The sequence below is a fragment of the Narcine bancroftii genome, chromosome 4 (genome assembly GCF_036971445.1).
Source record: "Narcine bancroftii isolate sNarBan1 chromosome 4, sNarBan1.hap1, whole genome shotgun sequence".
Classification (NCBI taxonomy): domain Eukaryota; kingdom Metazoa; phylum Chordata; class Chondrichthyes; order Torpediniformes; family Narcinidae; genus Narcine; species Narcine bancroftii.
Window position 1 is genome coordinate 99,231,881 of NC_091472.1, and position 13,748 is coordinate 99,245,628.

Genomic DNA, 13,748 nt, shown 5'->3' on the forward strand with positions numbered 1-13,748 from the left:
TTCTTTCTTCTGAAGGGGATAGTGGAGTGGGGATGGAACAAATGATGTTAAACCTGCAAGCAAAGACAGAAATCAAAGGGTTGTACTTGGAGGAAATAATGTTCCGAGTTGTGTCTATTTCAATGCAAGTACGATTGTAGAAAAGGCAGGTGAGCTGAGAACGTGGATTGGCACATTGATTCATGACATTGTTGTCATTAGTGACATCTGGTTGCAGGGGGATGAAAGGGGGAGGAGTGGCATCACTTGTCAGGGAAAATGTCTACTGGACAGGAGTTGGGGAGTGCTCAGATTGTCATTCGAGGGCTTATCTATGGGAAATGGTATGACCACATTAGACATCCCCTCCCCCTAATAGTCATCAAAAATCTGAGGACCATATCTGCAAAGAGTTAACAGGCAGCTGGAGTAAAAAAAGTTAAGATATTAAGTGATTTTAATTTTCCATATATTGACTGGGACTCCCATATTGTAAAAGGGCTGGATGAGTTAGAGTTTGTCAAATGTGTTAAGGAAAGTTTTCTAAATCAATATATAGAGGTACTGTAATGGAGTAGATAAATATTGATAAAATTAGAGTAGGTTACATTTTTAAACAGATCTTATTTGAAATACTGAAGAATTTATATTCAGTGAACTTTACAGAAACCATGAAGAATGCTATGCACATTTCACAAGTAAGTGCTAATTGAAATGACATCATGAAATGAATAGACCATTGTTTTGGATTGGAGACAGACTGGCTGGTTGAATATCTACAAGGTGCTCACAAAAAGGTCACTCCTGGGTTTTGTTTACAAAGAAGAAAAACTCCTGTTGTTTGCTGAAGAAGGTGGGGGTTTTTGCAAGTGAGAGAGTCACATGGGCTTTCTAGCAGTCTCAGTTTGGAGAGAAAGAGAGAGAGAGGAAACAAGCTCTTTCAGTCAGAGAGTGTGTGACACTGAAAGCAGCTGAACAGTGCAAGCCAGGAGAAGCTTGTTGGAAACAGAAAGCTCCAGAGTGGCGGATGGCTGAAAGTGCTATCTGTCTGATGTTTCTCTTGGAATAAAAGGAACAGAAAGGAACTCTGTGGTAGCCTGAAAGAAAGAGGTTATCATCTGGAGATCCCTGATGGGGCAAGTTTCATCAGCGAGACATTGAGGTGACTAATGGTGGTACCTTAGTTATGGAAATCCTGTTACAACAAATCTCTCTCTGCCAACCCTACAAGAACCTTCCTGAGTGGTAAACATTTACCTTTTGAGCACCAAAGCCTGGTGAACTTTATACATGTTAAATTCTGTGCACAGTATAAGAATTGCCTGCAACCAGTGAACTTGGAAGAAGGAGAAGTGAGATTGAACTGTGAACCAAATAACTTTTCTTAAAAATACACACACTATATATATATACGTGCACTTAGAATTAGAAGGGGGTTAAGGTTAGTTAAGTTAATATTGATAAGTTAAGGTTTGATTCTGTTTTCATGTTTAAGTAACTACTTGTCTTGGTGAAATATCTATTGCTGCTGGGTTTGGGGTCCTTTGGGCTCGAAACAGTACCAACAAGAGAGAATACAAAACTGGATCTCTATTAGAGAATAGGTGGTGGAAGTGTGTTTAGGAAAACTCTTTGGGCTCAGTGATCATAATTCCATTAGTTTCAAGATAATTATGGATAACCGTGGGAGGCCGTTTAAGGTGAAATTTTGAGAGGATAAAGTTTGTATATTCCTAGCAAAGTTAACAGGCATAGGGAAGGTTAGTTTTTGAGATCTATGGCGATCTGGTTAAGAAGAAGAGATAGGTGTGCAGCAGATATATGCAACAGGGAGCAAATGAGGTATTTAAGTAGAATAAGAGAAAGAAATCAGAAGGCTAAAGGAAGACATGAGGTTGCTTTGGCAGACAATGTGAAGGAAAATCCTAAGAGTTTCTACAGGTATATTAAGAGCATAAGGATAGTAAGGGACAAAATTGGTCTTCCTGAAGATCAGAGTGTTTGGCTATGTATTGAGCCAAAAGAGATGGGGGAAATCTTAACTTTTTTTGCATCTGTATTTACTAAGGAAACTGGCTCAGAGACTATGGAAAGGAGACAAACAAGCGGTGAGGTCATAAACCTAAACAGATTATAGAGGAGGAGGTGCTTGCTGTCTTAAGGCAATTAAGTCCCCAAGGCCTAACAAATTATTCCCTTGGATTTTGAGTGAGGCTAGTGTGGAAATTGCAGAGGCCCTGGCAGATATATTTAACATGTCCTTAGCCATTGGTGTGCTGCCAGAGGATTGGAGGGCAGCTCATGTTGTTGCATTGTTTAAAAACAGTTCTATAAATAATCTAGGAAATTATAGGTTGGTTAGCATGATGTGAATAGCAAATAAATTATTGGAATGTGTTCTCAGAAATCGAATATACAAGTATTTTGATAGACAGAGACTGATTAGGAGTAGTCAACATGGTTTTATGCGTGGTTATTCATGTTTAATCAATCTTATAGAATTTACCAGACAAGTTGATGAAGGAAAGGCCATGGACGTTATCTACATGGACTTTAGTAAGGCCTTTAATAAGACCCTGTAGGTTCTTGGTGAGGAAATAAATTGGATTTTAAATTGGCTTTATGGGAGAAGCTAGAGAGTGGTAGTGAATGATTGCCTCTCTAACTGGAGGCCTGTGTCTGGTTGTGTGCCTCAGGGATCGGTGCTGGGTTCATTGTTGTTTGTCATGTACACTCTCTTCTCTTTGGCTTGGCTTCGCGGACGAAGATTTATGGAGGGGGTAAAAAGTCCACATCAGCTGCAGGCTCGTTTGTGGCTGACAAGTCCGATGCGGGACAGGCAGACACGATTGCAGCGGTTGCAAGGGAAAATTGGTTGGTTGGGGTTGGGTGTTGGGTTTTTCCTCCTTTGCCTTTTGTCAGTGAGGTGGGCTCCCGGCAGCAGTAGTAGTGGACCTCGGGTGCCAGCTGCAGTGCAGTGGACCTCGGGCTCCCGGCGCTGGCAGCAGCAGACCTCAGCCCTCGGAATGATTGGAGCCTCGGTGGGGAAGTGTTGGTGATTGGTGGTGGCCAACATTTTTTTGGTGAGAATTAAACTTTATTTTAATGTTTAAAAACCCTTGCCTTGTTGTTTGTTGTATAAACACTGTTACAAGTGATTTGCAGTTGCTACTGGGCTGTTTTTAATAAATGATCGGTGCTCCGAAAAAACAATTTATCAGAAATGGGCCCGGTCCTGACCATTTCGGATAATTGGAGTTGTACTGTATATTAATATCTGGATGGTAAATTGGATCAGCAAGTTTGCAGATGACACACAGCGAGGAAGGCTTTCAAAGCTTGTAGAGAGATCAGGACCAGCTGGAAAAATGTGCTGAAAAATGGCAGATAGAATTTAATGTGGACAAGTGTGATGTGTTTGTAGCAGCAGCTACAATGAAAGAAACTCAGACACCACGTTTGAGGTCCCAACGATTGTTTAATTCAAATCTTGTGCATGCCCCTTTAAGGGTAGAGTGACCTCCGCCCCTGCGTGGGTGGTGATGTCATAACATCTGCCTGAGGCGTGCACTGGGCCAAAGCCATGGGGCAAAGATATCCCCTTATGGCACAATCTTCTCGTGGCTGCCCCATCACAAAGTGGTACAAGCGAGGCCGGTTCGCCACCAGCATGTGCACCACCACACAACCCCCCCTCCCCCAGAACCGGCTTACACGTCCCGCCGCTTGGGCAGACATCCTCGGCGCTTGGGCTTAGCCATTGGATCGATTGCGGGAGGTCCAGGTGTGCCACCTTCAGGCGGTCTACCGTAAACAGTTCACTTTAACCCCCAATGTCCAATGTGAAGATTTTGCCGGATGTTTGGAGGACTCTGTACAGGCCTTCGTAAGGGCACTGCAAGGGGGCAGTGTGCAGGCCACACCCAACGAAGACGAATTCGGCTGCACCCAGCTCTTTGGGCAGTTGGGTTGACCGGGCGCCATGATATGTAGGAGGCGGGGGGACCAGCGAGGTGAGTTGCTGTGGAGATCTGCTAACATGGATGGGTGATCAGTCGTGGAGACTGTCCTAGACCAGAAAAACGTCTGGCCTCGTCAGGGTCACCAAATATAGTGGCAGCTACAATGAAAGAAACTCACAGCCACCATGTTTGAGGTCCCAATGACTGTTTAATTCAAATCCCATGTGTGCCCCTTTAAGGGTAGTGTGACCTCCGCCCCCACGTGGGCGGTGACATCATAACGTCTGCCAGAGGCATGTGGTGGGCCAAAGCCATGGGGTAAGGAGGTCCCCCGAAGGCACCATCTTCTCATGACTGCCCCACCACGTGGCGGTGTAAGCGGGGACGGTTCACCATGAGCATGTGCACTTTGGAAGGACAAACCAAGGTAGGATATGTATGGAAAATGGTAGGGCACTGAGGAGTGCAGAGGAACAGATGGATCTGGTAGATAGGGTGATAAAGAGAGCACATTGGCCTTCATAAATAAAGAATTGAGTATTGGAGTTAGGATGTTATTGTGAGGCCAAACTTGGAGTATTGTGTGCACTTTTTGGTCACCTAACTCTTCGAAGAATTTCAATAAGACTGAAAGAGTGCAGAGGAGATTTACAAGGATGTTGCCACAACTTGAAGAACTTTATTCTTTGAAGAATAGAAGAATGAGAGGAGATTTGATAGAGATATTTAAAATTATGATGGTATAGATCAGTGGTTCTCAACCTTTTTCTTTCCACTCACATAGCACTTTAAGTATTCCCTATGCCATAGGTAATCTGTGATTAGTAAGGGATTACTTATGATGGTATGTGGATGGAAAGGAAAAGTTTGAAAACTGCTGTTTTAATTGTACCTAATTGACTCACGTGTATAATTTCATAACTCAAAATGAAATGAGCCAATGACAATTTTTCTCAAGCAAAATATTTCAGTAACAATTGTGTCTTGAGCAGTGGTTCTCAGCCTTCCCTTCCCACTCACCTACCACCCTAAGCAATCCCTTACTAATCACAGAGCTCCAATGGCATAGGGATTACTTAAAGTGGCATGTGAGTGGAAAGAAAAAGGTTGAGAACCACTGGTATAGATACAGTAAATGCAAGTAGGCTTTTTCCACTGAGGTCAGGTGAGATTAAAAAAAAACTAAAGAACACAGGTTAAGGGTGAAAACGAAAAAGTTGAAAGAAAACATTAGGGGGAACTTCTTCACGCAGAGAATAGTGGGTGTGTGGAATGAACTACAAGTTGAAGTGGTGAATGCAGACTCAATTGTAATATTTTTTTATAATTTGGGTAGATGCAGGTATGGGAGGGGTAAGGAGGGCTATGGACTGGGTGCAGATCAGTGGGACTAGGCAGAATAATAGTTCAGCATAGACTAGAAGGGCTGAAAGGCCCTTTTCTTTAGTGTTCTATGCTCCCCTGGATAATCTCACCTTTTCTCACTGCATACTATTTGCCATACTGCACAGCTTGTTTATATCTACCTCAAGCCATGTTGAAGCCTTACCAGGCTCCACATTCCTACTTACTCTTTGTAGCGTCAGTACACTTGAAAATGTTGTGTTTGGTTCCTGTACTCAAATTACTGATGTTGATTATGAACAGTTCTGGTCCAAGCAACCCTGCAATCCCCCAGCTGCTCACACCTCTTTTTTCTCTGTGTGCCAAATTTCAATTCATGCTCTTATATTGCCTCAGATGCTCCAACTTTGTTCAGCCCAATGAACATCTAAATACACCATATTCATGGGTCCTTCCACGTGTACTCTGCTAGGTACACGATTTCCCTTCGTGTTATTTTTCAAGTGTCTTTTTTTTATTATTTTTTTATTTTTCACACTATGAACCATATCAACCAAAATATGTACAAATGTTTCTCATTAAATTTACACAGTGGTCTTTTTTCCCCTTTTTTCCCCCTTTTCCTCCCTCCCCTCTATCCACCCCCTCCAAAACCCATAAATATTCAACATATACAATACAATGAAATCATAAAACAATATTTTCACACAAAGGAAAATAAACAAGAAAAATACGTCATCTATTTATTACACATTGAATCTAGTCATTTTGTCTTTTTATCATTTTCATTCTCATTTTAGTGGATGGAGGTCGTAGGCAAGCTCTCTCTGATATGCTCCATGTATGGTTCCCAAATTTGTTCAAACATTGTGATTTTATTTTTTAAATTATATGTTATTTTTTCCAATGGAATACATTTATTCATTTTCATTTCCTGCATTGATTTAATCATAAATTTGGCTACTTTATTCTTTTTACTTGTCTTTTGTCCAGTTTTATCCAACATTGGGTCCAAATTAAGGTTAAAAATCCCCTCCTATCAATATATTGTGTGTCTGCAATCTTCAAAAAAATATCCTGCATAAGCTTTTGATCCTTCTCGTTCGTTCGGCGTATATATATTGAGCAAATTCCAAAATTCTAAGTATATCTGACACTTTATCATTGCATACCTCCCTGCCGGATCTATTATTTCCTCTTCTATTTTGATTGGTGCATTTTTGTTAACTAGTATGGCTACACCTTTAGCTTTTGAATTATAGGATGCTGTCGTTACATGTCTCTCTTTAGTTTTTATGTTTCGCTTCAGTTAGATGCATTTCCTGCACAAATGCTATATCTATTTTTTCCTTCTTCAATAAATTTAGTAGCCTCTTCCTTTTAATTTGGTTATATATTCCATTAATGTTTATAGTCATATAGTTCAACATGGCCATCTTATATCTTGCATACACCTCTTTTCCACCTCTTTGCCACCTCCATCCCCCTTTTCCCCATTTTTATCTCTTAGTTTTCTCTTATTACACTTAATGTACGACAACACATTTAAGACATAAAGTACCCCCTCAGTTCCCACTTCCACTAATACCTTAACCCCAAAAGTTCCCCCCCTTTTTGAGTTGCCCCACATCCCTTGCCGGGCAACCACAACTCCCCTTTCATTTGGATTGCGATCTTGATCGCAGCGTCAACTGATTTTGCAGTGATGGTTATTCCCCCTCTACCCAGCCCTCTCCAGAAAACACTTTTTTTTAAACACATATAACAAAGCTCTCTCTCTTTTCACCCCCTTACTCCCTTCCTTCCCTTCTCTTTTCCCTCTTTAGTTCTTTACATATACATTGTTTTTACATCTTTTATATATACTTTATTACTGTTCTTCATTCTTGTTACATCTCTTCATCTCTTCTCCTGTCCTGCAAATGTTCTGTGAATTCTTGCGCTTTCTCTGGATCCGAGAACAGTTTGTTTTGCTCCCTGGGTGTAAATATTTTAAGCATGACTGGATGTCTTAATATGAATTTGTAACCTTTTTTCCATAAAGTTGATTTTGCTGTATTAAATTCCTTCCTCCTCTTTAAGAGTTCAAAACTTATGTCTGGGTAAAAAAATATTTTTTGACCCTTGTATTCCAATGGTTTATTATCTTCATTAATTTTATTCCTTGCCTGTTCCAGTATATTTTCTCTTGTCGTGTTTCTCAAAAATTTTACTAAGATGGATCTTGGTTTTTGATGTGTCTGTGGTTTCGGAGCTAATGCTCTGTGTGCCCTTTCTATTCCCATTTCTTCCTGCATTTCTGTCGTTCCCAGGTCCTTCGGGATCCATCCTTTTATAAATTCCTTCATGTCTGTGCCTTCTTCACCCTCCTTCATGCCCACTATTTTTATGTTGTTTCGCGTACTATAATTTTCCAACGTATCAATTTTCTGAGATAACAACTCTTGTGTCTCTTTAATTTTTTTCTCATTTTCTTCCAATTTTTCTCTTAAGTCATTCATTTCCATTTCTACAGCCGTTTCCCCCTCTTCCACATTCTCTACTCTTTTCCCTATTTCTGTCATAACCAGTTCTAGCCTTTGTATTTTATCTTCTGTTCTTTTCATTTTCCTTTTAATTGCATTAAACTCTAATAATGACCATTCTTTTACTGATCTCATTTGTTCTTCAAAAAAGACTTTATCTATATTTTGTTCATCAGTTTTACCTTTTATTTCTCTTTGTCCATCAGTTTTACCTTCTATTTCTCTGTGAAGATCTTTGTCTTCTTCTTCCTCTTCTTCTGTGTCTGTACCTGTGTTTGTGTCTTCTTCTTCTCTTCTTTGTGTCTAAGTCTCTTCAGTTTTCCCTGATGAGCTGCTTGTATCTCTTTGTCGGGCCTCTTCTTGCTGGGCTTCTTGTTGCTGGTCATCTCCTCCTGGGCTGCTTGTCTGTTGTGCTTCCTGACGTTGGTCTTCCCTCTGTCTATCTTCTGTCTGTTTTGTCGCTCCCTCTTCTGCTGTCTTCCTTGTCCTCCAGCTGAGAGCCCTGGTGTCAGGCGTCCCTTAGCTGCTCCTCTGCTGAGCCCCCCTCCCGCCGGTGTCCTCTTTCTCCTTTGATTGCACACTGCGCATGCGCAGTTGCTCACTTTTGTTTGGCTCCGAGAGCCATTTTTGTAGTGCACCGGCTGGTGGGTCACGACTCCGCAGGGCAGGCACTGACCTCGAGAGTCGGGCACTCCTTGTCACCACAGCGTCCTGTTCCTTCCTGCAGGTAAGGCCTTCTTTCTTCTCCAGCGACTTTTTTTTATTTTATTACGGATTCCAGAAATTTTACAGTGTCAAATATCAACCTACAGGAACCATTCAGGAAATTAAATTTAGGAATGCGATAACCAGAGTACCTACCATCTCCATTTCCAGGAGACAGCAGATGCTGGAATCTGAAGCCAAACCAATCTGCTAGAGAACTCAGCAGGCCAAACAGCATCACTGGGAGACAAGGAGTGGTCAACGTTTCAAGCCAAAACTTTATTAATACAGCCTTTACAGAGAGTTTTCAACTGTTCTTAGTTACCCACTGATGTTGCTTGACCTGCTGAGTTCCTCCAGCTGATGGCGCTTGGCTTCATTTCCACTTCTTTCAGAACCCAGGATATACAGCATTAGGGGCTTAGAATATTTGGGACCATTAATCTCCCTTTCCTTTGAACCCTTTCATTACGATTGATCTTATTGCATTTCTCACTAGCTAAAGAATTCCTGCCATTTACCTTTCACTGAAGGCGATGCTACTGTTTTGAATGGAGGACAACTCACCAGGTGACACAAACTATTGGCACAGGCTCTAAAGTTCCATGTCTGAAACTATTTCTGCTGATTTCTGTATTTCAGGCAGGTGAAGGTGAAATCTGGAGAGTGGTTTATTGAAGAAAGAGCAAAGAAATTTCATCAAGAACAAGGTATTTGCACTGCTACCATTAAGAGACATCTCATGTGTTTGGTAAAAGACAAATACATGTTCAACTTACTTAGTGCTGACAGTGAGTTCAGGCAGTGCCCATGCCCCACTGGGGACTGCACGGTTTTAGTGATTGGACTATAGGGAGTGATGGGATTCCCATAGCAACAGACATCATTGACTCTTGCCTATGATTGTCCTGGGAAATCCTGTCATTGCCCATCAATATTGACTGTGCCTGGAAATCCTATTGCAGCCCAATATTGCACAAAAGTGCTGGAGAAACCAAAAGGTCCTGTAGCCTCCATAGGAGGCAAAGATAAATAACCAATATGTTAGGAAGACTGTTTACATCTTTGGCTCCTGTGGACCTGCTGAATTCGTCCAGACTTTTGTGTATTAACTACAATCACAGAGTCTGAAGAATTCTATGTTTCACTACCCAATATTGACTGTACCTGGAAATCATATCATTGCCAGTGTTGCTGTTGTTCACCCCACCTACAATGTGGATATTAAGTATTCATTATATTGTTTAAGCCTCAAGTGATGTTTGAAGTGCACTGAGTAAGGCTGGCAAGTTTCTTGAATTATACTGACATTATTATGCCTGATTTGTTATCTTGTATTAAACCAGACATGAGCAGATTTATTTAATGTGGAGAAGAAAGGAAATGTATCACAGACCACCTTCCTCATGTCCAGTGGGGTAAGAGTATGTTGGTGTGAGTTCCCAGATGAAAGATTGCGCAAATTGGGATTGTACTCCCTGGAGTTTAGAAGATTGAGAGGGGATCTTATAGAGACATAAAATTCTGGCAGGACTGGACAGAGTGGATGCAGATGGGATGTTTCCAATGATGGGAAAATCCAGAACCCAGGGCCATGGTTTGAGGATAATAGGCAAACCATTTAGGACCGAGATGAGGAGGAATTTCTTGACCCAGAGGGTGGTGAATCTGTGGAATTCATTGCCACAGAAGGCAGTAGAGGCAGGTTCATTAAATATATTTAAGAGGAAATTAGATGTATTTCTTCAGTATAAGGGTATTAAAGGTTATGGAGAGAAGGCGGGGACGGGGTACTGAACTTTAAGATCAGCCATGATCTCGTTGAATGGCGGAGCAGGCTCGAAGGGTCGAATGGCCTACTCCTGCTCCTATCTTCTATGTTTCTATGTTTCTATGAAATAGAAATTGCCATTGGGAAGGACCTGGATCATTGGTCCCAGAGGAAGATCTAGTTTGATAGTTACTTTAGGAACAGAAGCCCTTTCCTTCTCACCTTGCCTGACTTCTCCCTTATCAATTCCATCTAGTATCTGCAGTAGATAATCCCATGTGATTTGAAAGGGGCCTGGTCTCATCTTGAGGAGAATGCCATCTGGTCAGAGGCTACTCATCCCATCAACTTTATACTGGCTTTCTTTAGTTCCTGGATGATCCCACATCTACTCCACCATCCAATCTCCACTCCACCTCATTTGATAAAGTCACTTCATATGAATCCAGTTATTGCAACATATAACAAAGGAAATGAAAGTAAAACAATGGCATACAGTCTCCTTGAGACTGTTGAGCCCTCCAAAACGTCATGGCTTACTTGAGTTTAGCCTCAGCTCCACTTTCCCATCCCCAGACCGTTGATTCATCCCCTCTTCCCCATCTCTATCTTAAATGGACAGTCTCTTGTTCTGTAATGATGCCTCTTTGTTCTTTTATAGTTTAATTGCCCAAGCTAAATTAAGAATACATTCCTGGGATCATGGGGAGGAGTACTGGGAGTGAGACAAGACTCTGGTGTAATAGGTAGTTTTTGTATTTGGGTAATGTAAAGTGAAAAGACAACAGGAGAGATAAGGGTGTCAGAATGGTCCTCCTGCACACCGTGTAAAGTCCAGCGCCTGTGTCCAGCCACAGCTGCAGGCAAATCACATGATGAAGTTGGTGCTGAAACGCATGCACAATGTGATATGTACATGGATAGAATGTGGCAAAAGGCCATAGGAGCAAAAATTAGGTCATTCAGCCCATCGAGACCACCTGGCATGGCTGATTTAATATCCTTTTCAACTTCATTCTCCTGCCTTCTCCCTGTAACCCTTGATTCCCTTCCTACTCAAGAATCGATCTAACTGTCTTAAGTATACTCAATAATTTGGCCTCAGCCATCTGTGGTAACAAATTCCACAGATTCACTACCCTCTAATTAAATAAATTCCTCCTTGTCTTTATTTTAAGGAATATTTTTGTATTCTGAGGCTATGCCTTCTGGTCCCAGACTCCCCCACCATAGGAAACAATCTCTCCATGCCTATTCTATCCGGACCTTTAGGTATTCAATAGGTTTCAATGAGATCCTCCTCATTCTTCTAAACTCCAGCAAATACAATCCCAGAGCTATAAAATCCTCTTCATATGATAACCCTTTAATTCCAGGTGTTGAACCTCTTCTGGACCCTCTCTAATACCAATGCATCCTTCCTTCAATAAAGATCCCAAAACTGCTCACAATACTGACCAATGTCTTATAAAGACTTAACATTACACCTCTGCTTTTATATTCTATCCCTCTCAAAATGAATTCTAGCATTGCATTTGCCTTTCTTACCACTGACTCTTCCTGTGTTAACCTGTAGGGAATCCCGATCCTCTCCATCTCCGATTTCAGAACTTGATGTCTGATTAGAAAATAGGCTGCTTCTTTATTCTTTCCTGTCTTTCCTTCCTTTCTGACTTACTTGACCTGAGTACCTTTTTCTCAATCCCTCCACTTACTGACCTACTACGCTCATTCCCACCTCTTGTCTTGCTCATTGAAGCCTTGCCAAGTAATGCCAGTATACTTCCTTCCAGCTGAGGTATAAACTGTCTGTCTTGTACAGGTCTCACCTGTCTTGTACAGGTCTCACCTGCCCTGTGAGAGAGCCCAATGACCCATATACCTTAAACCCTCCCTCCTTAGCCACAGATTCAACCATTTTGACTTCCTATTTCTTACCTCACAAGAATAATCCTGAGATTACAACCCTGGGTCTTGTTTGTTAATTTTCTATTTCACTCCCTAAATTCTCTTGGCAAGACCTTATTTTCCCTACTGCCAATGTTGTTAGTACCAATATGGACCACAACCTCTGGCTGTTCACCCTTCCAGAATGTCTTCTGACTGTTCTGAGACACCCTTGACCCTGGGAGGCATGATCCTGGAGTCTCACTTATGACCACAGAAATGCTGTCTCTGTGTCCCTGACTAAAGAGTCCCCTATCACTACCACTCTTGTAGACTTGGCTCCACAGCCTCTGATGCTGCTGAGATTTTTCCCCGAGGGGTTTCCTGCCCTGCTCTCAACGGTATCCAAAATGATTTTGATCTTTGAGAGGGGCAGTCATAGGAGGCTTGTGCCTTGCCTGCCTACCCACCCTACCTGGCATTCATCCATCCATCCATCTGACTAACCTTTGGTGTGACCACTCCTGAATCTCTCTATTCTGTGATCCCTTCGATTCTGTGTACCCTTTGGTGTGAGTTCAACTGCAGCTCCAACCCATCCATGAGATCTGAGAGGAGCTGCAACCATAATCATCCAAGTTCAAGTTCATTGTCACATGAACCACGACACAGTGAGGATGTTTGCTTTGCAAGCAGTCCAGCTAGACATCCCAAACATTACAGCAAATAAAGCGCAGCACAGAAGTATAGAGCTACAGAGAGAGAGAGAGAGAGAGAGAGAGAGAGATATCAATTGATACAGAGCAAAGGCAATATAATTTTACTGGCATGTGGTTCATTCAGGAGTCTGATAACAGCAGGAAAAATCTGTCCTTGAATCTTATGGTGCATGATCTCACCCTCATAAATCTTCTTCTCAATGGGAGGAGGGTATGGTTTGGGATGGATGAGTCTTTTAATCTGTTGGCTGCTTTTCCAAGGCAGTGGGAAGTGTAAATGCAGTCTATTGAGGTAAGGGAAATTTATGTGATGGTCTGAGCTGCATTCCTATTTTCCGTTCCTAAATTTCCTAGTAGAAGAAACATCCTCTTAGCATCCACCTATCATTTTCCCCTCAGAATCTTATTTTTCAACTGGGTCATTCTTCTAAGACCCAATCTCCTCAACTTTTCTTCCAACCTAGTCACCCCAATTAACTTTCTTTTCTATTGGCAAATCTCCCTCCATAAATCCCCTGAACATGTCATTGCTGGTCTATAAGCCCCAACAGGCCTATAGCTAATTGTATCAGTACCTGAAGGGTGAGGTCCAATGAAAACCAGCAGCTCAAAACTCAAACACAGGGCACAAAGAGGTCATCCCTGGTGTCAAAGAAGGAGTTTGGTACACTTTCCTTCATTGGTCAGGGCATTGAGTACAGGAGCAGAGGCATCATGTGACCACACTTGGTGGGACTACACTTGCAGCTCCAACCCATCCATGAGATCTGAGAGTTCAGGTTGCCCAGCTATAGGAATTAAGCTGGAAAAGGTACAGAAGAGATTCACAGAGTGAAACACAAACATCTGCAGGTAC

The 13,748-nt window shown here is 41.9% G+C and overlaps 1 protein-coding gene across 2 annotated transcripts in view; it reads left to right on the plus strand.

Moving 5' to 3' along the window:
• Nucleotides 1-13,748, plus strand: part of sytl3 (synaptotagmin-like 3) — a 137,624-nt gene that overhangs the window by 78,289 nt on the left and 45,587 nt on the right. For both annotated transcript variants that reach the window (XM_069932171.1, XM_069932172.1), the window contains exon 4: nucleotides 9,158-9,225. In XM_069932171.1, coding sequence (XP_069788272.1) covers nucleotides 9,158-9,225 — 68 coding nt within the window. The remainder of the gene's footprint in view (nucleotides 1-9,157; nucleotides 9,226-13,748) is intronic.